The sequence below is a fragment of the Herpailurus yagouaroundi genome, unplaced genomic scaffold (genome assembly GCF_014898765.1).
Source record: "Herpailurus yagouaroundi ecotype Mexico unplaced genomic scaffold, PumYag 140, whole genome shotgun sequence".
NCBI lineage: Eukaryota > Metazoa > Chordata > Mammalia > Carnivora > Felidae > Herpailurus > Herpailurus yagouaroundi.
Genome location: NW_024412395.1, coordinates 35,281,195 through 35,305,738, shown reverse-complemented (window position 1 = coordinate 35,305,738; position 24,544 = coordinate 35,281,195). Strand labels below are relative to the sequence as shown.

Here is a 24,544-nt window from a genome sequence, read left to right as displayed (position 1 = left end):
TGTCACAGGAGAAAATTCTGAAAGATCTAAAGTCTATAATCTTCTCTCTGTTAAATTTAAAGAATCAAAACACAGAGGGGCTAAATAACTGGCTGGGTGTTAAACAGGTATGTCCGAAGAACTAAAGCTACAAAAGAGCATATCTGATATCATTCTGCCTTGAGATGAATCCTCTTATTCTAAGGTACTGTACAATTATGCCATTCTAGGAGTAAGGGAGAATGCAATACAGTTGTACTCGCTAAAGGCAAGTCGCATGCAAAACTCCCAGAAATGCTTAGCGTTGAGATTCTCCCAACTTTATTTTCCAGAGTGGATTTACACTCCTGGTCCTGAAGTCTAGGGATGCAGGACAGAAATACTCAGAACACCTAAGTGCAATGAGGGGCGTCAGGTGACATCATTCCAGTTTTTTGTCCCTTCTGGAGCTGAAGAAAGCACAATGAAGCAGCTTCAACTAACCAGGTACAAGACTTCCCTGAGAGATCCTCCAGGATCCCAGGATACATTACTTGTTTGCGAGTTCCTGATTTGCCAGGAATTGTTACACACACAAGAGACCAAGCACTATCACTGCATCCAAGCAAAGAATTTTAGCACTGTTATTAATATCCGAATCAAAGACCGTCTGTCCTGCTTCTACTGATAGCAGCTCAAGTACTAACAAAGGCTCCGGCCATCTAAACCTCAGTCTCTTAATCTGTAATGATCAACAAGGAAGCTGAATTCTTTGGATATGATTCAGCCTTTTGGTAAAGTGTCCAAAAGCCTTAAAGCTAAAATGTTAAATGGGCTCACTTACCCAATATGGTTGGTTCTTAAAGAAATTTCCAGTTCTCTTAGCACTTGTGTGGATTCTTGAACACGCCGCCTGAATTTCTGCAATTCAAGAACACATAATCTCACAAAAAAGATTTCATCAACTGCTATAACTGCCGCTTGTTTAACACAATATGAAAACATCTCTGCTCTTAAAGTGGGCTTCTCTTGCATTTCCTTTTGCAAAGCACACAAATTATTCTCATCATGAAAATTAGCTTGTGCAAAAGGACTGAAAAATTACTTACATCATATACGAGGTGTTTTTGAGTAAGTACATTATTTTTCCCTACCCTACAATAGTCACCAAAATACCTAAGTGTTGGGGTTCCCTTACCCACCCACCCCCAGTTTCAATGATTTCCTAAGACTCCCTCCTAGAACTCAGCATACAGTTGTCCTTATGGCTAAGATTTATTGCACACTAAGCAAAAGGAAAGGTGCACGGGGTCAAGTCCAGAAGAAAACAGATACAAGCTTCCAACAGTCTTCTCCCAGAGGAGTCACAAATGATAGTATTTGTGAAATGCCGTCCACCAGAAAAGCTGTCCGCCAGCGTTTTTATTGAGAGCTGGTCACTTAGGCATTCTCTGCCTAGCACATACCACAAGTCCAGACTCCCAGGAAGAAAAAAGAAGGCAGTCAGCATAAGCTGTATTGTTGGCATGAACAGTTTAGGCACAGCGAATCCTTCTTATCAGGGAAAGTTATGAACTCCCCTGAAATGCAAGTTCCCAAGTGCCAACTAAGAGCCACCCTTGCAAGGTGGTCTTTCTAAGGCAGCCATCTCAGGACTGTTAGGTTATTTTCTATAGAGCGTAACATTTCCGAAAAGTCAGCATTCAGAGTTACCTCTACCCATGAGCCCTCATTTGGAAGGTCCCTCCTACTTTTGGAATGTCCTTCCTCATTCCCTGGCCAATAAAAACCCTACCAATCCTTCTAGAACCCCCGCAGGTCTTTCTTTCTTCAATGAATCACCCTCTGCTAGTAAATATATGCTTCTTTATCCTCTGAACTCTAAATAATCCCCGTGTATCACTGAGTTGCAATGCACATCCGTTGTCAGGAACACGATTTCCTACTGAAACATTTATTTAGAGTAACCAAAGTCTTAGGCCACTCTGGAAGTAGGACATTTGATACACCATGCCTTTTAAGAAGAGTTCTATGCTCTCTGTGCTACAAATCCAAACCACCTGCATGTTACACAGTTTTCAAGAAAAGGCTGTGAGAATTCTAGCTCAGGATATTAGGGACCCTCCTCCTCTGTTACCACAACTGTGGTGGAAATAGGCTCATCCAGTTCCAAAGACGAAGGCATCCAAGGACAGGAAGGAATGGAGGAAGGCTGGAAAGGGAGGATGTGCGGTGGACAGATCCAAGCCCTGCCATGCCACAGGAAGGACCTGGTATCCCGGTGAAGACGGGAAGCCTGCTCAGCAAGGGTGGACTTCTGTTACCTTCTCCTTTCCCCCACCTGCTTCTCACCAGGGCCCCAAGGAAGCCAACAATCTGACGGTTTCCTCTGACTGCCATTCTTAAAGAACTCCATAGACCTTCTTGGTTTTTAGAATCTGGGTATATTGAGATAGATGAAATTAAAACATCCCCAAAACAATGAAAAAAGAGCCACTCCCCACTTTTGCAAAGAAAGGCCTAAGAAATGACAGAAGAGTTATGCATCAGTTGGAGGGACATCCAGACCCGGTGTCTCCTGAAGAGCTTTCCAGCAATGAGGACCACTGATGAGGCACAGTCTGCAGCCACACAGCTGAGGAACCCATTCCCAGGCCTGCTGGCTGCTCTGGAGAGGCCACTCCCATGTCAGAGTCACAAGTCTCAGACTATCTGCATATGTGGCCTTTTAGAAAGCAACTCAGCGTTCCCAGCTTTGCTTTGTGCACAGTTCTGACTCATTCCCCGTGGCCTTTGCTGGTCCTCAGGGAAAGCTCATCATCAGCCACAAGGGCACCCTGTGTAGCACCGAGGACACAATAGGGTATAAAGAGGATCCGCCGAAGGGCTAAGAGGCATACATCAAAATAGAGCAACTCCATCAAAACACCAGGAGATACCAGGAACGACAACAGTAGCAGATAACATTTCTCAGGCATTTACTATGGCAGGCACTACAGTTTTACAACTGCATGGTAACAGAGAAAACCAAACTGACTTTGTCCCTGTATTATATTCTCTCGAGGGCTGTGTAACTGTCAGCGGGACTCGGGACCATGGAGAAACCTTGACATCCACCTCTCTAACACATAGGAAATGACTGTCAGCACTCTGCGCCATGCCAATGTATTGAGAATGCTTCAAAACACCACACACAAAAACCATGTGCTTGTGGGGAGCAGCAACAAGGAGCCAGGTACCATCAGTGAGTAGTGTGGAACATTCCCCCTGGCCCTCTCCATTATAGGCAGGCCCAGGGATGAGCGCACAGAGGAGCCCTGGAAATCCACGCAACAGGTCTCATTTCACAACTGCACACCCTGCAGAGAATCACACTCCTTTCTTCATGGTCTTTTCCCATGCGACGTATGAATGCACCTCCCCAAATCACACACCAGCACCGCCTGGTATTCAATGAGGAGGCTATTTTGCAGAGTCCTGGTCACAGAGATACAGAATTTAGGCTCTTCCTCCCCTGCCCTCCAGGATTTCACTTAAAACTATTTAGCAGAAAATCTAAACAGAATATGCTTAAGAAATGTTCTTACAAGACAGCAAATTAAGTATCTTCTATTCAATGTGAACAAAAGATAAATGAGTTAAAGTATTTAAGCTCTCCAGACACAGGTTCGGGAAGACAACTCAGTCTAGACTGTTTGGCTAAAATTGAAAATCCCGATTTGAAATCTTCCCTTTTCCTCACTGTAGTACAGCTGAGAATCTCAAACCTGTTCTAACTGCAAGCCGTGCCTTATTCCAAGCAAAATTTCCTCTTTCCAGGCTTTAAGCATGAGAATTAAGTTGAGTGGAAAAGATCATTTCCTACTGCCAGCTCCTGACAGAAAGTGCAAGGGTGGTTGATTCAACATCCATTTTATCTTTTTCTCAGCAGAATGACTGATCTTGGGGGCGCCTGGGTGGCGCAGTCGGTTAAGCGTCCGACTTCAGCCAGGTCACGATCTCGCGGTCCGTGAGTTTGAGCCCCGCGTCAGGCTCTGGGCTGATGGCTCAGAGCCTGGAGCCTGTTTCCGATTCTGTGTCTCCCTCTCTCTCTGCCCCTCCCCCGTTCATGCTCTGTCTCTCTCTGTCCCAAAAATAAATAAACGTTGAAAAAAAAAAAAAATTTAAAAAAAAAAAAAAAAAAAAGAATGACTGATCTTGAAAGGCAAGGCACAGACCAAAGCAGGCCACTCAGGTGAACACATGGTCTGGCATCTGGTCAGGAGTGAAGGTCAGCCCACACAGATATCCTCATCTTTGTCCTTTATGAAGTTATTTGCAATGGAGCAAAACACTCTCTAAACAGCTTATTTGTTTTACATTCTTCGCTTAGCTCAGGAATAATGGTTCCAGAAGAGAACTGGGCCTTTTCCAGGAGAAAGCCACCTTTTCTCTCCAAACATCTCCTTCTTACAGAACTTGAGGATGGACTCAGAGAAGCGTTCTCGAGGAGTGTTCTTATCCTCTCCTTTTTCCTAAGAATCTGAGAAATGTTGAGGTAATTGGGAATGGAACTTGCTGTAAATGAGAGGAGCACTCAGTCTACGCATAAACACCAACGTTTCTGCCTCACTTAGCAACATGAGGGTTCCTAATCCTAGGGTCTGAGCCACCGCCTGAGGGTTTATAAATTAGGGAATTTATTTTTTTTTAATTTAACATTTAATTTTTGAGAGACAGAGATAGAGTGTAAGTGGGGGAGAGGCAGAGAGGGAGACACAGAATCCAAAGCAGGCTCCAGGCTCCAAACTGTCAGCACAGAGCTCGAGGCGGGGCTCAAACTCACGAACCATGAAGTCATGACCTGAGCCAAAGTCAGATGCTTAACTGACTGGGCCACCCAGGCATCCCGAAGTTGGGGAATTTCTGAAATTATTTCTAAAACAGAATCTTAGGGCACCTCAGTGGCTCAGTCAGTTGAGAGTCTGACTCTTGATTTCGGTTCAAGTCATGATCCCAGGGTCGTGACATCGAGCCCTGTGTTGGGCTCTGCACTAGGCATGGAGCCTGCTTGAGACTCTCTCCCTCCCTCTCTCTCTGCCCCTCCGCCACTAGCATGGGCACACACACCCTCTAAAAAAAATAATAATAAGGGCGCCTGGGTGGCGCAGTCGGTTAAGCGTCCGACTTCAGCCGGGTCACGATCTCGCGGTCCGTGAGTTCGAGCCCCGCGTCGGGCTCTGGGCTGATGGCTCAGAGCCTGGAGCCTGTTTCCGATTCTGTGTCTCCCTCTCTCTCTGCCCCTCCCCGTTCATGCTCTGTCTCTCTCTGTCCCAAAAAAATAAATAAATAAACGTTAAAAAAATTTTTTTAAATAAATAAATAAATAAAATAATAATAAAATTAAAAATAATAAAACACAATCTTGCTGCCCCTATAAAAAGAAACAGCCAAAATTCTCCTGGTTTTTTTTTGGGTTGTGTTGGGGAAGAGGGGTGGTGCCTTCATCTAACCCTCTGTAATCTGATGAAACTGAAGGCTGCTATATCCTTGGAAAAGGAGACAAGAAAGAGGGGACAGACTCATTCAGGGGGACTGACAGAGGCTCTTTTAAGAAAAGAACCATGCGTGAGCCATATTTGTGGAGTGGGGATATTATGATACTTTGACAGGTACATTCTTAGAAGAGGAGTCTGCACCACAGTCAAGTCACATATAGCATCTAGCTGACAGTAAAGGTCTACAGTCCATCACCCCTAGATTGTATTTCTTCTGCTCGTCTCATATTAACCACAGGACAAAAGGTCAGGAAACTTCCAAAAGGAAGTAAAAGCTGTTCTCATTTGCTCGATTTTCTTGGATGGGGGTGGTGGAGATGTTTAGAGTGGAAGCAGAAGATAAAAAGATTTGAAAAGAATTACAAGAGCCCTAGAAACAGTGGGCAACTAGGAAAAGTGTGCCTTTCTTCTCTCATGAGTCACACACTGAAACAGAGGGAACTCAGCTCAAGTTATTGTTGCTGCAGCCTTGAAAGCAGGAGTTGTGGAAGGTCAACCAAAAAACCGGTGCTATCTGGTGAAGAGTGCCTGTACCCATCTTGAGTGAGGACAGCTCTGCCCTGAGACATCCCAGGACCGGTCCCAGCCCGCGGGGCTGTGCCAGGCTACATGCTTTACCACAAGGCATCAGTTTAAACCAATTGTGTGGCTGCACAAAGCACAGCTTGTTTGTAAAAGGAGAGAGTCAGCTGAGAACGGAATCAGCTATTCTCTCTCTACCTTCTTGGGGCCAGGGGCAGGGCTAGGCCTGGGGGAAGCTGCTAATAGCATCAACACAGGATATGAGCACACAGCTGGGATGACAAAGCCACAGTGATTTTTCAAGGCTTCTGGAAATGCACCAAAGCATGAAAGACAAGTATTCCCTTTGCTAAGCCTGCTTTCTGAGGGGCCTCAACACCTCTGGACTCGCAGCCCTGTGTGACTGGAAATGGCAGTGACTCAATAACCATCCGAGGTACATGACTCCCATCTCAGGAAAGCACTTTTTAACACCTCCTTACATGAGAAGGATGGCTTTCTTCTTTGTTTCCTCATGGTGGCTGTCTTGCTGGAGGCTCAAGCAGAGGCTATAATGCAGAGGAAGGAAAGTCCCCTCCAGTGCAGGAGGTGCCCGCTCACCAATGAGGTAGGGACAGCAAAGAGTACAAACAAATCCATCTTACCTTCCTGGTTACAGCTGGATCCAGATAGCCTTTGAGCTTTTGAATGTATGTATGGGGAGGATTCTTCACCTGGAATCGTTCCTGCAGGAAGCACAAAAGTAAAAAGCATGAGGGCTACGAAGGTGTGACCACCCACCCCACTCAGATTAATACTGCTGATCCACGGCTGACATGCGTTCACAGTTACTAGTGTGACCCTGCAGATGATCTTGATGTACTGATGGTTTTGAATCTTTAGAGTAAATGTTATTATCCTCCCTTTGCAAAGAAGAAAACCGAAGCTTAGAGAAACTCAGTCAACACAGCTAGTCAGTGTTAGCAGTGGATTTGAGCCCACGTCTGCCCTATTGTGGAGTCAGTCCACTATGTCTTCAGTGCTCCGCTGCTCTCATTCTAGAATGATGCTTCACGCAACGTGTATTCACGTCCTCTTTGGGCAGGTCTTCCGTCTACTGCATATTTTTTGGACTATCTTCAATGTTGGCAAATAGTTCTTTTGAACGTTACTTTTCAAAAATACCAAAAACTTGACTCAAACTGGATGAAACTAATTTGTTTCAAAAATGAGGAATGGGTCAATTGCTAAGAGACTCAATGAGTGTATCTTTGTATGAGTACAGAGGCACGTATATAATCATTAATGGGTTCCCGAAGCAGTTCCAAATTAGAAAACCTGGAAATATTTGTAGCAAAAGCACGGTCACTAAAATAAGCGTATAATATATATAATATATATTCCAAGGTAGTATTTGAATGCAGATCGGGGATGGGTCCTGAGAATCTGCATTACTAACAAATGGTATACAGATGCTATGGATGGAAGCACACTTTGAGAAACTCATGCCCACGTGTTATCAGGTATTACAGACCGTAAATGTCCAAAGCAGAATAAGCAGCAGTAAAAAACTGGGTAAAACCCAAACGCCCACAAACTATAAAATGGATGAATGCTTGTATTATGTTCATATAATCGTACATTATATTCCAATGAAAATGAACAAACTGTACCATATTCTCCTATATGGATGGATCTTATAAACCTGATGTTGAGCCCAAAAGAATGTGACTTCACTTCTATGGATTTACACAACAGGCAAAATTAAATTTTAATAGGGACATATACATAGGTGATTTTATTTATTGATACATACCTATACATCTAGGGGATGGAAAAAGAGATGATTAGCATAAAAATGACAGGGGATCAAAGTGGGGGAAGGGAAATTCCAAGTGACCGAAGAGGCCACAAGGTTCTCTCTCTTGACCCAAGTAGTAGTCATACAGGTGCTGACTTTATCCTACTTATTGTGTTGTTCTTAGGTTTCACAACTTTCTCTGGATGTATGCTACCCTTCACACACAAAAAAAGTTTAAATGAATCAGCACTAAAAGGAAAAACTAAGATTTATCATGAAATCAAAACAATTCTTATCAGGGCATCCTCCAACGACAACCTGAAAAGATGCTTTTCTAGTAATTCTTTTTAACCTGATTATTGCTTATGCCACAATGGAGTTTTAGTATTTCACAACACTGACAACTCGCCAGCATGTTCAAGCATGTGTATTTCCAACACAGGGAACCACAACATCCTTCCTGGTCCACTCAAGTCTTCTTGCTTATAGATATAGAAAAGCTTTTCTAAAGATCATCTCATTATTATCAAAAAGATCATCTCATTAGTGAAAACATACATTTTATTGGTATTTAAAATGCTTTAAAATAGATGGAAGGGACTTGTAGTGAGACAACTGTCCATATTTCCCCTTTATTTAAAAATGATCAGGGGCACACCTTAGTGGCTCAGTCAATTAAGCATCCAACTCTTGATTTTGGCTCAGGTCATCATCTCATGGTTCATGAGATTAAGCCCCACTTTAGGCTCCTGGGATTCTCTTTCTCAACATAAATAAACATTTAAGAAGATGATCAGGAGACGTTTTAGAGTAGATGAACTGATTCTCAACATAGCTGTTAACAAAAAAGATCAGCATGTTTGTAATTATTCCCCCCTCCCCCATTTTCCAATCTGCGAGCAACTTCTAAATAACAATTCACAGGTATTTGACATCTCTAGTGTCAATAGTCTATGTATAAAGTCCTTTTTCTTTTTCTGTTTTTTGTTTGTTTGTTTGTTTGTTTGTTTTTAAATCACCATCACTTCACTAAGGGGCCAGGTAGGATCCAACTGCCACAGGGCTTTAACAATAGCCCAGCTGAAGACTAAAATAATCACAAAAAAACTCCAAAAAATGAACTGATAAACCATCTAGAAGCCAGTTAGTATATCCAACCTTATGTATGACAATAGATAATGCCAGAGATATATCAGGATATCAGAAAAACGTACTCTTTTTAATAATACAATCCAATTATCCAAATTTAAAATTCCTATGGCCAGTAACAACTCAAACTGTGTTCCGTTGTGCTATAGCAAATACCTCCTACCTCTAAATATAAGGTCCCGAACACAGGAAACTCAACATTAAGTTTACTCTGACCAATGTGGCATTTACCTGAGGACCGACATTTAAATCTATGGACAGTTGCTGAGAGATGTCTAATGACTGTTCTTGTACATAATATCTTCACAACAGAAGAGCTGTATTTTTTCCTTTAAAACAACACGATCTGGTTGACTAGCACATGTAACATATTGTCATCCACTCAATTAGTGAATCCCATTTTTGACAATCAATAAATGCACCTTTCTCCATTTTCTGCTCAAGACTGTCGTGATCCAGAGGGGCTTTATCAAATATGCATTTATTGATCCTGTAAGTATTTCCTTTTAATTATTCCCCCGAAATTATAGAAGTCTGTAATTAATACATACTTTTTCCAATGCCCTTACAAAAATTTGCTGTTGTTACACAGTTTTCATTTGTTTGAATAATTTACTAATCTATTTCCAAAACAAAACAAAACAAAAAAACCACAACAGAACATAAAGAAGCCTGACGCTTCACAACATAGGAGGTCTACATTGTATCTACTACTCAGAAAATTCAAGCCTCCATCCAGGGATTTAAATAAAACTGGTATGGAGAAAGAATACAAAGAAAGCCCCAGTCATTTTCCTAAAACCTGGAGTTGTCTGTCTAATCTCAAAAGGGGCTACTATTTGATTTACACATCCAGCATCTGGCTCACCAAACCTCTTCCCCCCGCCCCGCCTGCCCCGTGTCTTCAATATGGCCATTTGCACAATAAAAACATTTGGGTAACTACTCTGGAGAATATCAGCACCTCGCCAAAACACATTTACTTTGAAGGACATTGGAAGGATTACTGGCACTGTATTTATTTAAATTAACAGTTTTTTCCTCTATATATTAGAATTTGGGGTTTTGCACTGAAAGCCAAAAACGCCTTGGCTGGCAGTTTTCCATCATCCTCACCTCCAGGTCTGCTTATCCCATGAGCGATTTTCAATAACTAGTTACGTCCTTGCCCAACATCACACTGACACGAGTAGCTTAATGACTTGAGTCCCATTATACAGAAATATTATTCTTGGGGATAAAAGTATTCTTTAATCATGGTGATTTGTCAATATGAACTGATGTCATTTGGAAGAGCTTTTAAAATACTAATTTCGGGGGTGCCTGGGTGGCTCAATCAGTTGAGCATCTCACTCTTGACTTCAGCCCAAGTCACGATCTGAGGGTCATGGGATCAAGCCCCGCAGTGGGCTCTGCACAGAGCATGGAGCCTGCTTAAGAGTCTCTTCTCTCTTTCTCCCAGTGCCCCTCTCCCCTACTCATGCTCTCTAAAACAAAAAATATATATAATAAAAAAATAAAATCCAAATTTCCTTCAAAATGTCCACTTATATAACATGACCACCATCTTGACCTCCTGCCATTTATCTCTTTGTGTGATCAAACTTTCTTCAGGAAACGTTTCTGGATGGGAAATAACAATTGCTCTGGGGCTTTTTAATCATTCCCCAGAAGCATTCAAAGCAAAGAGTGCACAGTTACCTCTTAACATTCAAGACACCAGGCCACAAAATGCACTGGGAGGGAACAAACCTTAGGACCAGAGAATCTTTTTCCCCCAAGGAAAGGCAGACTGCCATGTGCAGTGCCTCATTTGGATGTGTCTGGAGTCTTGCAAGCTTGACACCCTACGTTCTACTCCAAATGGACTTTGAGAGCTTGTTTGGAGGTTGTAGCAAGGGAATGCAGCTACTTATACGCTTCTGACTGAAGAAAGGCACTCCTCTATCAAGCATGGTGCTCTTCTTAGACCAAGAGCACAACTTAGGGAAGGACACACAAGGAGTGGTGAAGGATTAATGGGATGACAGATGTCACAGCCAGGTCACCTTCACATCCAAGAATCACAGAATCCTCATTAAGCTGCCATGTCAATTGCAAGTATTTTAATAAATTAGAGACCTAGGAGTTAAATTTCTCCAGTAATGATCTCAAAATTTCTTCTCCCTGCTAAAAACGACTTTATTAATGCAAACCCAAGAAGACAATTACCTTTCCATCTGGGGCAGTGCTTTTTGTTTCTAAAAGATTGTTGACTTATCTTTCAATAACACTTTACAGTTTATCATATTCTTTAAACCTCTTATCGCACTCAAGCCTCCCTATGTGGTAAGTAGATATTAACTCCATTTCATAGATGGGGGAAGTGAAGCTCAGAGATAAATTATCTGCCTTAAATCAGACACACACACACACACACACACACACACACACACACACACACATCAGATCAAAGATTCAAACTCAAGCTTTCTGACTCTCTGATCCTTGTTCTACTATACCACAGTAAATGTGCTCATCTAGCTTTTGATAGAATAAAAGCTTTTAAAAGGGTAGAAACATATTCTATTTGAGTTCCAGTACAAAGAAGAATACTTGGCACATAGACTTAATAATGTTCAAAAAATTAAACTTCTTCTAAAAATCCTATACAAGCCACGTCTCTCATAAATTAGGGGTAAGTTTTTAAAGTTTAAAAGCATGTAAACAGATTGTCAACACTCTGTACAGGGCCCATACCCAGTGGGGTCTGTGCTAGATATAAATTAGCTCAAACTAATGTCACAGCTAAAGGACATTTGTGGATAAACCTCTATGGTATCTCTCCTGGTGTATCTCCTAATGACTTCCATAATTACACATTTCTCACTAATTCAATCTACTAATGCTTATGCTAGCTAGCCTCCTGCCTCCCCTCACTGGCCACCAGGAAGGTTACCTTGCCTATGCAGAGGCCTGCTCTGCAGAAAAGGAAAAGGCAAAGCATTTATTGGATTCCACTTAATAACTAAGGTTCAAGACTAAGGCAACCCAAACCAGAAAACCAGGCCATTCTTAAAGGAACTCAGTGAAGGGGCTGGGCAGGGATATACACACTGGGTTAATTAAGGAAGTCACAGTCAACGGAACTCATCAGCTAGGCTACAACATGGCCTTTTCTCATTAGACACAGACAGGCAGCCTTAGGTTCTAACCAGCTGAACTGTTTCTTTGGAACCTTCCTCCATGCCCTCCTTTCTCCATCTAAACCTAATAAAGTTTGTCATTGAAAGCCTTTGTACATAAGAGTCTGGAATTGGGCACTCCACTCATCTAGCAAAACATTTCTGGTCCTTTGCATCCTCTCTATCCATGTGTATAATTACATGAGAAATTACTTAATTGAGGTTAATTTGGTGTCAGCTGGACTTACAACAAGCATGTCAGAAGCATTTCCACTCCATAAATTGGATAAGCAGCTCCAAAATCAAACAGAATTTCATTCAAGTTTATCTTACACCTTAATATTCTGAAGCGAAAGGAAAGACATTATAGCAAGACATCTGAAACTCGAGGCAATCTCTGGGAAATGAATGGCTCGTGGGGGGACACACTTACTGCCGAGTCTGTCCCCACGTCTGAGACCGTCACAGGGTCATTGGCTCTATTTCGGTAGTCTATTAGCAGAGCTACATAAACTGCTTAAACACCCTTAGGGATGAATCAGAGGTCACCATCATTATGCCGTTATTAATGTTGTATTATTCTGCTCCTACAGTAATTTTTAGATAGTGAAAATTTAAAGGACTTTGCTTTTATGCACATAAGCTCACTACGCTTGAATGATTTTTCTTCCTAGAAGCTGAAAATAGTTGGGCTCCCTTTCCCAAGGCTGAGTCAGCAAACTGTGGTCTCTAAATGAGCCATAATTACAATCACTATCATTGCCATTAGTGTGTACTAATTTGCAGCATTTAGCTTGGTGCTAAGTGCTCTTCAGAGCTCTGTTGACAGGAATAATCCAAGTCCTCAAGGGGTTTACCCTCTAAAAGGGATAATGCTAACATGAGTTCACAGGGAGAAAAAAAGACCATAATAAAATACCATATTCATATTGTATATAGGGGCATCTGGATAGCTTGGGCAGTTAAGTGTCCGAATTCGGCTCAGGTTATGATCTCATGGTTTGTGAGTTCAAGTCCCGCGCCGGGCTCTGTGCTGACAGCTCGAATTTTGTGTGCCGGGCTCTGCTTCGAATTTTGTGTCTCCCTCTCTCTCTGCCTATTCCCCTGCTCACACTGTCTCTCTCGGTCTCTCAAGAATAAACAAACATTTAAAAAAAATTTTTTTAATATTGTTTATAGACAGAGATGAGTTACAAAGTACAGCAGAGGCCAAGAAATAGCACACGTATGTATGTGTGTGTGATGGTGTGGGTGTGGGGGGTTGCAGAGGGGTGCCAAGATCTGAATCAAGGCTCCTAAGCAGGAAGGACTAAGGTAACTCATAACACCTCAGCTCTCACAGGGCCAACCATTTATACGACTAAAAACAACGTCTACACAAAGAGATCTAGCGTCCCCCCCAAGAAATCAAGAGTACCAGAGTCCCCAAGGAAATGCATATTCCATTTTCCCCCAAAAAGACAGAAACAAATTCTGGAACTTCAGACAGGCTATCAGACTCTCGCACCTACAGAAAGTACGGGTATGAAGAAAGAGGAGAATTTAGAGAAAATAAGGAAAAACTATTAAGACTCTAGCTACTCACAATTATAGACGATTAAGAAGGCAAGTTGAGACTCTAATTTTGTGTAACCACTACCAGAGGCAATTGTCAGCTGCACTCCTACTTAGAAGGGTCCCTGTGGTTATCACTGGAAGAAAAGTTTTTGCTAAGGAAGCCCCTGCCTCTGAACACCTTAAATCTTGCTATCACAAGCAGGTCTCTCTTTCCTGACACTAACATGAAAAATACCAAGTTTAAAAAATTTTTGATCCTTTTATTATTTCATTCATCCAAAACACATTATGCAAGACACTGTGTAAAAAGCACAAAATGAGGGGCCCCTGGGTGGCTTAGTTGGTTAAGCGTCCCTCCTCAGCTCAGGTCATGATCTCATGGTTCACGAGTTCGAGCCCCGCATCAGGCTCTGTGCTGACAGCTCAGATCCTGTGTCTCCTTCTCTCTCTGTCCCTCCCCTGCTCATCCTCTGTCTCTGTTTCTCTCAGTTTCTCTCAAAAATAAACATTTAAAAAAAATTTTTTAAAGCACAAAATGAAACAAATTCCATTCCAAAGCATTAAATCTGATCTGTGAGACACAACAGACATTGCTGTAATACAATCCTGAATACGGTAAGAGCCATATGTGATCCTCTGGAAGTTCAAAGAAAGGTATGGCTTCTTCCAATGGAGAAGATCAAAGGAACTTCGCTGGAAAAAGTGGTTTTTGAATTGAGTTTTAAAGGGCAGGCAGCATATAGATACCCTGGGTCAGTGTGAAAGGCAGGAGACAGAGGAGTTTTCCAGATGGGGGTACAAGGAAACAAAAGCAGAGAAGCATGGGAAATGTGCTGGTAACATCATGGGTTTAGCTGGGTTCCAGTAATACAGTTTATGAAAGATAATGGCACAAGAACCTAAATGTAACTTGGAACAGAAAATGGTGGATGTCAAATAATCATCTCATATGAGACAACAAGAGACCTACGAGAGACATATGAGAGACAACAGGAAGTTAATAAGGGGTTTTAAATAGTGTAGCAACATACAGTTAATACTGTACAACTCTTCTTTCTCCATCTGCCAACTTTAAAAGCTGGCCATTTCTGCACTAAACTAAACTTGAAAAATAAGCATGTCAGATTCATTCCACAGCCATAGTTTCTTGGAGAGCCCCGAAGAATTCTTCAGCTCTGAATATGAAATCATTTTCCTGGTTGGAGAGGAGAGGACAACTTTCCAAGTGTTCCATTACAACCCTCAGACTGAAAATAACTTTTAATGAGACTTTTCCAAATAATTTCCTTTATTTAGACTAGCAAAAGTTTCTTCTAGTTCAACAGGTCTTTCCTAAACAAAACATCCTACAATTCATTCCTTAATAGATAATATTAATTCAACTTATTTAATCCTTTTCATAGTTCATCATTTTTTTCCCCCACTTTAAAAATTGTTTTAATTAAATTTGATAGTCAGGTCATACTTCTAATAAAGTTTATTATCTCATGTTGTCCTAAGCAAAGATTGAACCCTGACTGCACTGGACATGTAGCGGTGTTAAGTAGTTGTAAGTTGAGGATGTAAGAACTGGACAGAGTGATGGAAGGTTAGATTTATACTGGAAAACCTTAGAAATAATCTTCACATCTTCATTCTCTCCCCTCATGGGCCAAAGCTTTCCCTTCTTTTAGACTGGCATGTCTTAAAATATTTACTACCAAAAACTAGCATTTAAAACAATCGAGGATGCTTGTTAAATTGCAAACATTCTCCTGACACAATCCACCAGATACTAAAAATCCACAGTCTTAAATTCCCCAAGTGGCTCCTCTGTACAGTAAAGCTTATTAATTGCTTTAGATTGTAGTTCCTCCTTTGGATACTCGAATCCCTCTCTTTACTCGGTCTACAAACAGAATGTGCATATTCCTATTAGGCAAAGACTTTGGAATGTTTTCAGTTATGTTTAAAGACACAGACTTACATTATAAGACTATAGTTACAACCTATGATTTCATGAAACTTTTACAAAATCCCTGGAGAGTACTCTTCCTCTAAGAACTGCAGGGGAGTATAAACAAGCCTCATTGTTTCTTCATCTGAAAAATGAGAAGAATAAACCCTTTCTCTTCCACATACTACATATTCCAGAAACCTTACTTCAGGATGCCTTCTCAAACAGGATTCAATATTGAAGCGCTTTTAAAAGTGTCCAGGGCTAACCATTTATCATACAAATAAAACATGGGGAGGAAAAGAAAAGTAACAAACTTTTGGTCCTGAAGCAGGGGGGAGGGGGGAAGCAACAGCAGCCTTTAATTTCTTGCAGAAACGATTAGATAGTTAAAGATTTAGATAAAAGTACTAATATTTCTCAATCACTCAAGAATTTGAAAGAATGGCAAATTATTTTTAATTTTTTTAAGTTTGCTAAGTTTTTATTTAATTTCCACTTAGTTAACATACAGTGTAACGCTAGTTTGGGGAGAAGTCAGTGACAGAACTTGCATAGAACACCCAGTGCTCATCACAACTGCCCTCCTTAATCCTTGTCACCTATTCCGCCCATCTCCCACCCACCTCTCCTCCAGTTTGTTCTCTATAGTTAAGAGTCTGTTTCTTGGTTTGCCTACCTTCTTTCCCCACCTTTGCTCATCTGTTTTGTTTCTTGAATTCCACGAGTGAAACCACATGGTATTTGTCTTTCTCTGACTTCTTTTGCTCAGCATAACACTCTCTAGCTCTATCCAGGTTATTGCAAATGGCAGGATTTCGTTCTTTTTTATGGCTGAATAATATTCCATTGTGTGTGTGTGTGTGTGTGTGTGTGTGTGTGTGTGTGTGTGTGTGTACACATCTCACTTCTTTATCCAAGAATGGCAAACTCTTATGTTAAGGATTTCTGCCTACAGTTTACACTAACTGGATTCTCTGAAGTTTCATTTGCCCCAATTTAAAGTGTACAACCACATTGTTACACAGTTACATGGTTCTGAGAATCTCAAGAGGTGTGCGCTGCACTGAGTGAATTGTAATATTTGTAAAGGGTATCATTTATAAAAGGGAACCCTCAGAGTAGATGGCGTGGAAAGACCAGGAGAAGGAAGCTGCCTTCCGCTGAAGTCAACAAGCGTCTGACACATGCAAGGAAAGCATCCTTATGAACAGAACATTAAGGACAGAAAATTGGAAGCCAAGTCATTAGGTCTTAATCATGCCCTTACCACCTGCCTCCATTTACTTTAGGACTAGACTTAAGAACCAAGCTCAGAATAGTAAACTTCAACATTTACCCAAGGCTGCTGTTTTTACAGTACAGAAGCCGTGAAGATAGTTTTCAAGTACAGGACATCATTTTGAAAATGCAATGACGTACCATAAACCACCTTTCTCTGCATGGGTATCAATGAAGCAGTAAGAGGTTGTTCAAAAATAGTATTTCTCTAAGAAAAAGACTGTTGTAAATTATTTTCTTTAATTTATCACTTACAAGAGCACTAAAAATCATGATATACTTAGGGATAAATATAGCAAAATACATGCAAGACCTGACTTCAAACCATTTCTGTGAGATACTGAAGACTTAAATAAATAGCAATGCCATGTTCATCATTCAGAAGAATCAATACTGTTATGATGTCAGTTCTCTTGAAATTCATCTACAGAGTCAATGCAACCTCAGTCAAAATCCTGGAGGGTTTTTCTTAGAAATGTACAAGCTAATAGTCAACTTTATATAAAAATGCAAAGGAATTAGAATAGCCAAAATAATTCTACAGAAGAGCCAAGTTGGAGAATTCACACTGCCTGATTTTAAAGACAGTAATCGAAACTGCCATATTGACAAAGGATAGAAACAAAGATCCGTGGAACAAAACAGAGAGCACAGAAAGAGGAACCACAAACATATGGTCAATTGGTCTTACAAAGATACCACGGTAGTTGATGAAAAAAGAACAGTCTTTTCCACAAATGGTACTTAAACAGCTGGATATACATGGTGGGGGGGGGGGCACAAAAAGTGAATCTCCAGCCTTACCTCATCCTATGTACCAAAATTAACTCAAAATCGATCACAGACCCAAACATAAAAACAAAACCTTAAAATTTCTAGAAGAAAACATAGAAGAGATCACCTTTGTGACCTGAGTTTGGACAAAGATTCCTTAGACAAGCCACAAAATACTTGAACTGCTTAAATAGAAGATAACTAAATTCGGCTTCATCAGAAAACCTTTTAGTCCTTGAAAAACACTTTAGGACTATGAAAATTGGCAAGACATAAACTAGGAGAATATACTTCGAAGATATATGTCCGATAAAGATTTGTATCCAGAACATATATTTTTTTTAAACCTACAGTTCAATAATAAAACAATCCAATATTTAAAAATATGCAAAAGATCTGAACAGATCCTTCAGCAAAGGTACACAAATAACAAACAAGCATGTAAAAAAATGCTCAACATCATCAGGGAAATGCAAATTAAAACCAAAGTGAGGTATCACTAAAACCAAAGTGACGTGTTACTATATATATATATATATATATACACCCATAAAAATGATTGGAATTAATAAGACTGACAACATCCAAGGGATGGTAAAGGATTTGGAACTGGAACTCTATTACAGCGTTGGATGGAATGTAAAATGGTACAGCCACTTTGGAAAACACAACTGGTGAACTTTACTATATGTAAATTATACCTCAGTAAAGATGATCTCTCAGTAAAGATGATCAAAAAACAGTATTTCAAAGTAATTGCTTTAGATTCATTTATTTACTTCATTACCGAGCACAGCTTTCCTTTTAAAAAGTTTTCCTTGGTATTTTGTTTTTTTTACTTGCTCCAACTAGAAAGAAAACCACAAGCAAACATGCCATCAACTTCATCAGTTAACACTTTTGCAAGAAATAAAGCACTCTGAGGGGGTCCTATAAACCTCTTAGTTTTTCAAAACATTTACATCATAAATCACTCAAAGAATTTAAAATTCTAGAATTTGTGTCACAGTTTTTTTCACCTAGGTCTCAATTAACTCCACACCTCCAACTATTACTGTATTTTCACTGTCATTTCATGAGATTTAATCCACCATCTCCATCCAACCCTCCCCACACCCCCCACATATCCCAGTTTCCTAGATACAGGATTTACCTTCTAAAAAACAAAAAACAAAACAAAACAAACAATGTGTGCTAACAACCTGAAAACTGAATCTTAAAAGTCAAGTTTCCCTTAGATATTTTATGGTTTGTCCTTAGATCTTCCATAACTTCAAATTTAACACTACAAACCCAGCCTCATGTCTCTATAATCAGCCTCAGGTCTTTCTTGGCATCCTCAGATCACAAGATTAAAGCCAACAATAGTTTCAACCTGTGATCATATGGTCAAAATGAATCTTTTTTTTTTTTTTTTTTTTTAAGTCATTAGGTCAAGTTCTCAGACAATGCTTGAACAGCCTGGGCTGAGTGGAAGCTAGAAGCAGTTCCTCTGAAACCAGTCACTGTTGAGGACACTTGCTGAATGTGATAGATATAGAACATAGTCCTCAATCTATTACAAGTGTTCAGTCCACTGGGTTTTAGATGGGACTTGGAAAGTTATACCTGAAAATATAAGCCAAGTAGTTGTGTCAAGGCTCTTGTGAAGATAACTAGTGGTGGCCTTAAGGGTAACCAGCATCTCCCTAATGATGGTATTTCTAGAACCCGAAGATACTACTGCAAGGCATCGTCTGGTCCACCAAGTGGACGTACAATATACGCAGTCTCCACCCCCTTATTACAGCTCTCCATTCCTTACAAAACCTGAACCATATTTCTTTAACATTTATTTATTTTTGAGAGACAGAGACAAAGCACAAGCAGGGGAGGGGCAGAGACAGAGGGAGACACAGAATCTGAAGCAGGCTCCAGACTCGGTCAGCACAGAGCCCGATGCAGGGCTCAAACCCATGAACTGTGAGATCATGACCTGAGCCAAAGTTGGACACCGAACCGACTGAGCCACCCAGGTACCCCAACCTGAGCCTTATTTCTAATTCACTTTCTTCCTATCTCCCTGCACCCAAGTCTAATTAGAAATCAAAACCAATTTGTATTTCTGCATTTCAGTGAAATCATCAATATGCTGTTTTACTACTCTAACAGAGATAAACACCCACAGACACCTCAATTCCCCCATGACTTCAAAAAATAACTTCTTTTAAAACATGTAAGGGGCACCTGGGTGTCTCAGTCGGTTAAGCACCCAACTCTTGATTTTGGCTTGGGTCATGATCTTAGTTCATGAGTTCTAGCCCCACATCAGGCTCTGTGTTGATGGTGTGGAGCCTGCTTGGGATTCTCCGTCTCCCTCTCTCTCTCTCTGACCCTCCCCCACTATCAAAAATAAACAAATATTGAAAAATAAATAAAACACTTAGTTAAAAGTTCATCAAGATCTGCATGAATGACACACAGGAGTAGGAGAGAGCATATGGGCTGAAAGTTCTGTTACATATCTAGTCATTCCAGAATTTACTTTTAAGATGATATCTTACCTTTTTCAATCCCCCCCCCCCCCCCCCCTTTTTTTTTTAAAGATTTAGCACTTAATTTTCTGAAGCACTATGGTCGTAGCATCTAGCACATCCTTCTTCTCAGTACATACTCAATGAATCTTTTAATTAACAAATGGATTGATAAAAAAAGCCACAATCACAATGTGATCAAGGTCATCCACTGGCACTTAAAAAACAAACAAACAAAAAAAAACAACTTTTCCAAACCATTATGGTACTTTTTAGTATACAGAAATTTTGGGTTTTTTCTTTCTTTCTTTCTTTCTTTCTTTCTTTTTTTTTTTTTTTTAAGGGTCAGCTCAACTACTTGCTAGGTCACACTTTTCTTTTCTTGTGAAAGTTGAACACACACATATTTCCATAGCAGACATTATGAGTTACCGTTCAGGTGTTAGAACAATGCAGTGTTTACGTTACCTAGTAGAAATTCTTGGCTAATGCACCTTAAATAATAAGTCACTTAAATTATTTTCTAAAAGATGGTGTCAAAGGTCAACCTCAGCCTACCCATATGCGTTATTTAATTGCCTGTATGACTCTTCAGTTCCTAGAATGGCATTTCCAAGTTTACAAAAGATGTTGACACAACAAAGTTCACTTCAAACAACATAAGGAGTTGTCTAAGACAACTCGGGCACCTAAGTCATTTTAAGGGGTGTTGGGAGGAGGATTCACAATTCCTTTTTATTACCAGGCAGGAAGGAAGGTAATATGATGTTCATTCTGGCAGAAGATAACCTAAAAGCTTGAAATCAGACGGAACACCCTGGGTTTCTTATTTTGGCTGTTGATGTTGAACAGCACTTCTAACCAAGCATTTATAACAAGCTGCCAAAAAGGATTAGTTTCAAAAGGAGTAACTCACCCCTTCTACCTTCTATTTTCTGCCCCCCTTCTTAATCCCATGAAATAGGCCAGCATCTTTTTTCCCCACTACAAAAAGCCTAGGATAAAGAGAACCTCTGGTAGCAGAAAAGATGTAAACTCCCTTCTAGGTTCAGATTCAATTTTCCACAACTCTGGAGACGCTACATGTGAGGCCGCTCAACAGAGAACTGGCATCTGCTCCCCTGACTGCTTCACCAGTGGTTTAGAATCAGACACCCAGAGTCGATCTCAATGGAGGAGAAACTTTGCTTTCAGGAAGTAAACCGAAAGAAACTTGCTTTCTGCTTCTTCTTTTTTTAATTTGGGGGGGGGGGGGGGGGCGAGGAAGAGGAAGAGGGAGGGAGAGAAGGAGAGAGGGAAAGAGAGAAACTTAGTTAAGCAAGCTCCATGCTCAGTGCAGAGCCTGCCACAGGGCTGGAGCCCGACAGGAGCTCGATCCCACGACCCTGGAATCACGACCTGAGCCAAAATCAAGAGTCAGGCACTCAACTGGCTGAGTCGCTCAGGCGTCCTAAAACTTGCATTCTTTTTAACAGTGGCTAATTCAGTACCTTTCTTCAGATTTGGAGACTTCACAATAAGGAACACAGTCCCTTTAAAATCTCAAGCAGGGGGCGCCTGGATGGCGCAGTCGGTTGAGCCTCCGACTTCAGCCAGGTCACGATCTCGCGGTCCGTGAGTTCGAGCCCCGCGTCAGGCTCTGGGCTGATGGCTCAGAGCCTGGAGCCTGTTTCCGATTCTGTGTCTCCCTCTCTCTCTGACCCTCCCCCGTTCATGCTCTGTCTCTCTCTGTCCCCAAAATAAATAAACGTTGAAAAAAAAATTAAAAAAAAATAAATAAATAAAATCTCAAGCAGAAGACCGCCCGAAGATAAAATTTGTTGGTTCGTTCATTTGTTTGTTTTAAATCTGACAAAAAGACATGTCCCATAGCCAGTTCATGTCCGGCACACTGCTGGAACTCAGAACCAATTTATTTTGATACCAGAAACCATTTGACACAAATGATTTTCCAGACTGAAAGTATTACATGAGGCACCTGTTTTGGGAAAACTCAGATCCATACTCTCGCGGTTTTCTCTCTTCATTCCCTTCTCTTTATCATTAAATACGTATTCAGTGAATAAGTTACTGAATACATCAATAAAAGCAAGTTTTAATACTAAACATAGCCTAAGACAAGTGAAACTATCAGACTATCAAAATTGATAACCACGGCAGAGACCTGCTTTTACTAAGCATTTTTCTCTTGGTGTGCATATATTTAGCCAGCCTACAGTCCTCATTCTCCTTTGCAGGTCTGGCCAATGAAGTAAAACTGCACATGACTCAGGCTACTTCCAAGCCTGGTTTGGGAAACCTCCCAGGTATGCACCTGCTTGTTTGTTCTTCCTTTGATTGGAGACAACCTCAAGGCAAAGCTGAAGCTCTATGTTGAAAACACCTTCACCTGGGTCCGTGATTAACTGTGTAGAATGTAACCCCTGAAGGTCAACAGCACCAACTTGGATTGTTATATGAATGACAAGATTATGCAAATCATCACACATCGTGATATATGTAGCTGTTTGAATTGTGGCCTGCAGAAAGATAGGTCTAGGCCCTAAGCCCAAACAAGTGAATGCAACTGTATTTGGAAAAAGGGTCTTTGCAGATGTAATAAAGTTAAGGCCCTTGAAATGTGAGCATCCTAGCCTACCCAGGTGGGCCTTCAATCCAATAATAAATGTCCCTCTAAGACACAGAAGAGAAGTAAATAAGGGGAGAAAAGAAGGAAGGCCATGTAAAGATGGAGGCAGAGACTGGAGACATTCAGCCACATGCCAAGGAATGCCTAAGAGCCACTGGAAGCTGGGAGAGGCAAGGAAGGATTCTCCCCTAGAGCTTTGGTGGGAACATGATCCAGCTGACATCTTGAGTTTGCACTTCTGTCCTCTCTAGAACTGCAACAGAATACTTTTCTGCTTCTTTAAGCCACAAAGTTTGTAGTGATGTGTTACGGCAGCCACAGAAAACTAACACAGCATCTTTTTGTCACTTTAACTGGAAGTTAATAACAGAGAAGGTATCTCTATCAAGTGACTTAAATCAGAGTACTTCCTGCATCTTTGATAGGATACATTTTAGGGAAACAAAAATGCAAAAAAAAAAAAAAAAAAAAAAAAAAAATATCCACTCAGTAATTTTAGTAACTAATATTTTGGTTAGTAATGATATTGGTATGTTATTTTAAAACATTTTTTACATTACAGAAAAGACAAATTTATGTTATGATTCCAACAATGCAATATAAAAGTGATAATTATAAAATCAAAGAAATTAAGTAAATTAATATTTCAAATTGACTTGGAAATATCAATATGAACTCATAATTATTACATATATTTTGAAGGTCTAGGCTCTCATGTTTTTCCCTCTAATACCACCCCACACTAAAAAAAATAGGGCTCCTTAGGGAAACATCTTATTCTAGGTTCAGGACAAGGAAGGTACAAGTTAAGCCTAAGAGATGGGTTTTGTACTTGTAAAGTACAAAGCTTGTAAAACAAGCTCTCAAGACTTAACAGAGTCACATCAAAAGGGCACAGGAACCAGCATGAAAGTGTCCTCATACATCAAAGTACTGATAACATGAGCTTCAAAATAATATTGTATTGGCTGAAGTACATGGACTATGAAAATCCAAGTTCACAAGGATACTCTTAACAGAAAGCCAGAGGGAACTCATTTGCCACCTTTTGAGGTATCTTTTAAACTAAATCTTTACTTTGAAAAATGGCAAAGGGAAGGAAAGAATTCTAGGCATAATTATATTCCAGGGCAAACCAAAACCCAGCTGAAGGCTCTAGTTGCCGGCTTACCACAGGAGGGAAATGAAATTATAAAATCATCTTTGTGCAATTCCTCCAGAAAGTGATGCAGCATAAGGTATCAGTTGGTTTTACACCCACCTGGCACAAGGCTGGTAGGTATCCAGACACATATATCGTGTGAAAGTAACATACCACAGATTCCTTTAGGCTCAAGCGAAAAAAGAAAATTATAGGACAGACCAGTACTATCTAAGGATGAGACATCATTTGTCTCCTATGATGTTCTAGAAAAAGATGTTCAGCATCAACCTATCATGCCTTTACATCTAACTTCTGGTTAACAGAAAATTCAGGAGTTCAGGCATCTCTAAGAAACAGTTGGGTAAGTGCAGGAAACAAAACACTCTACAAGACAGCTTGCCTCATTTCTTCACTATAGGGCATCACGTTCTAGATTCAAGGAGATTTCAAGAATAGCCAGATGGAACGTGTGATCGATGCGGAACTAGATCCTCATTTGAACAAACCATATGAAGAGAACATTACAGAAAATTGGGAAATACGAACTGGGCAATACAGAGTCTTAAGGAATTATTCATTTTATTTGTGACGTTATTGGCT

The 24,544-nt window shown here is 40.6% G+C and overlaps 1 protein-coding gene across 10 annotated transcripts in view; it reads right to left on the bottom strand.

Moving 5' to 3' along the window:
• FMNL2 (formin like 2) overlaps nt 1-24,544 on the bottom strand; it is a 316,728-nt gene that overhangs the window by 99,361 nt on the left and 192,823 nt on the right. For all 10 annotated transcript variants that reach the window (XM_040475088.1, XM_040475093.1, XM_040475085.1 and 7 more), the window contains exons 3-4: nt 6,662-6,742; nt 803-879 (exon numbers count right to left, since the gene is read on the bottom strand). In XM_040475088.1, coding sequence (XP_040331022.1) covers nt 803-879; nt 6,662-6,742 — 158 coding nt within the window. The remainder of the gene's footprint in view (nt 1-802; nt 880-6,661; nt 6,743-24,544) is intronic.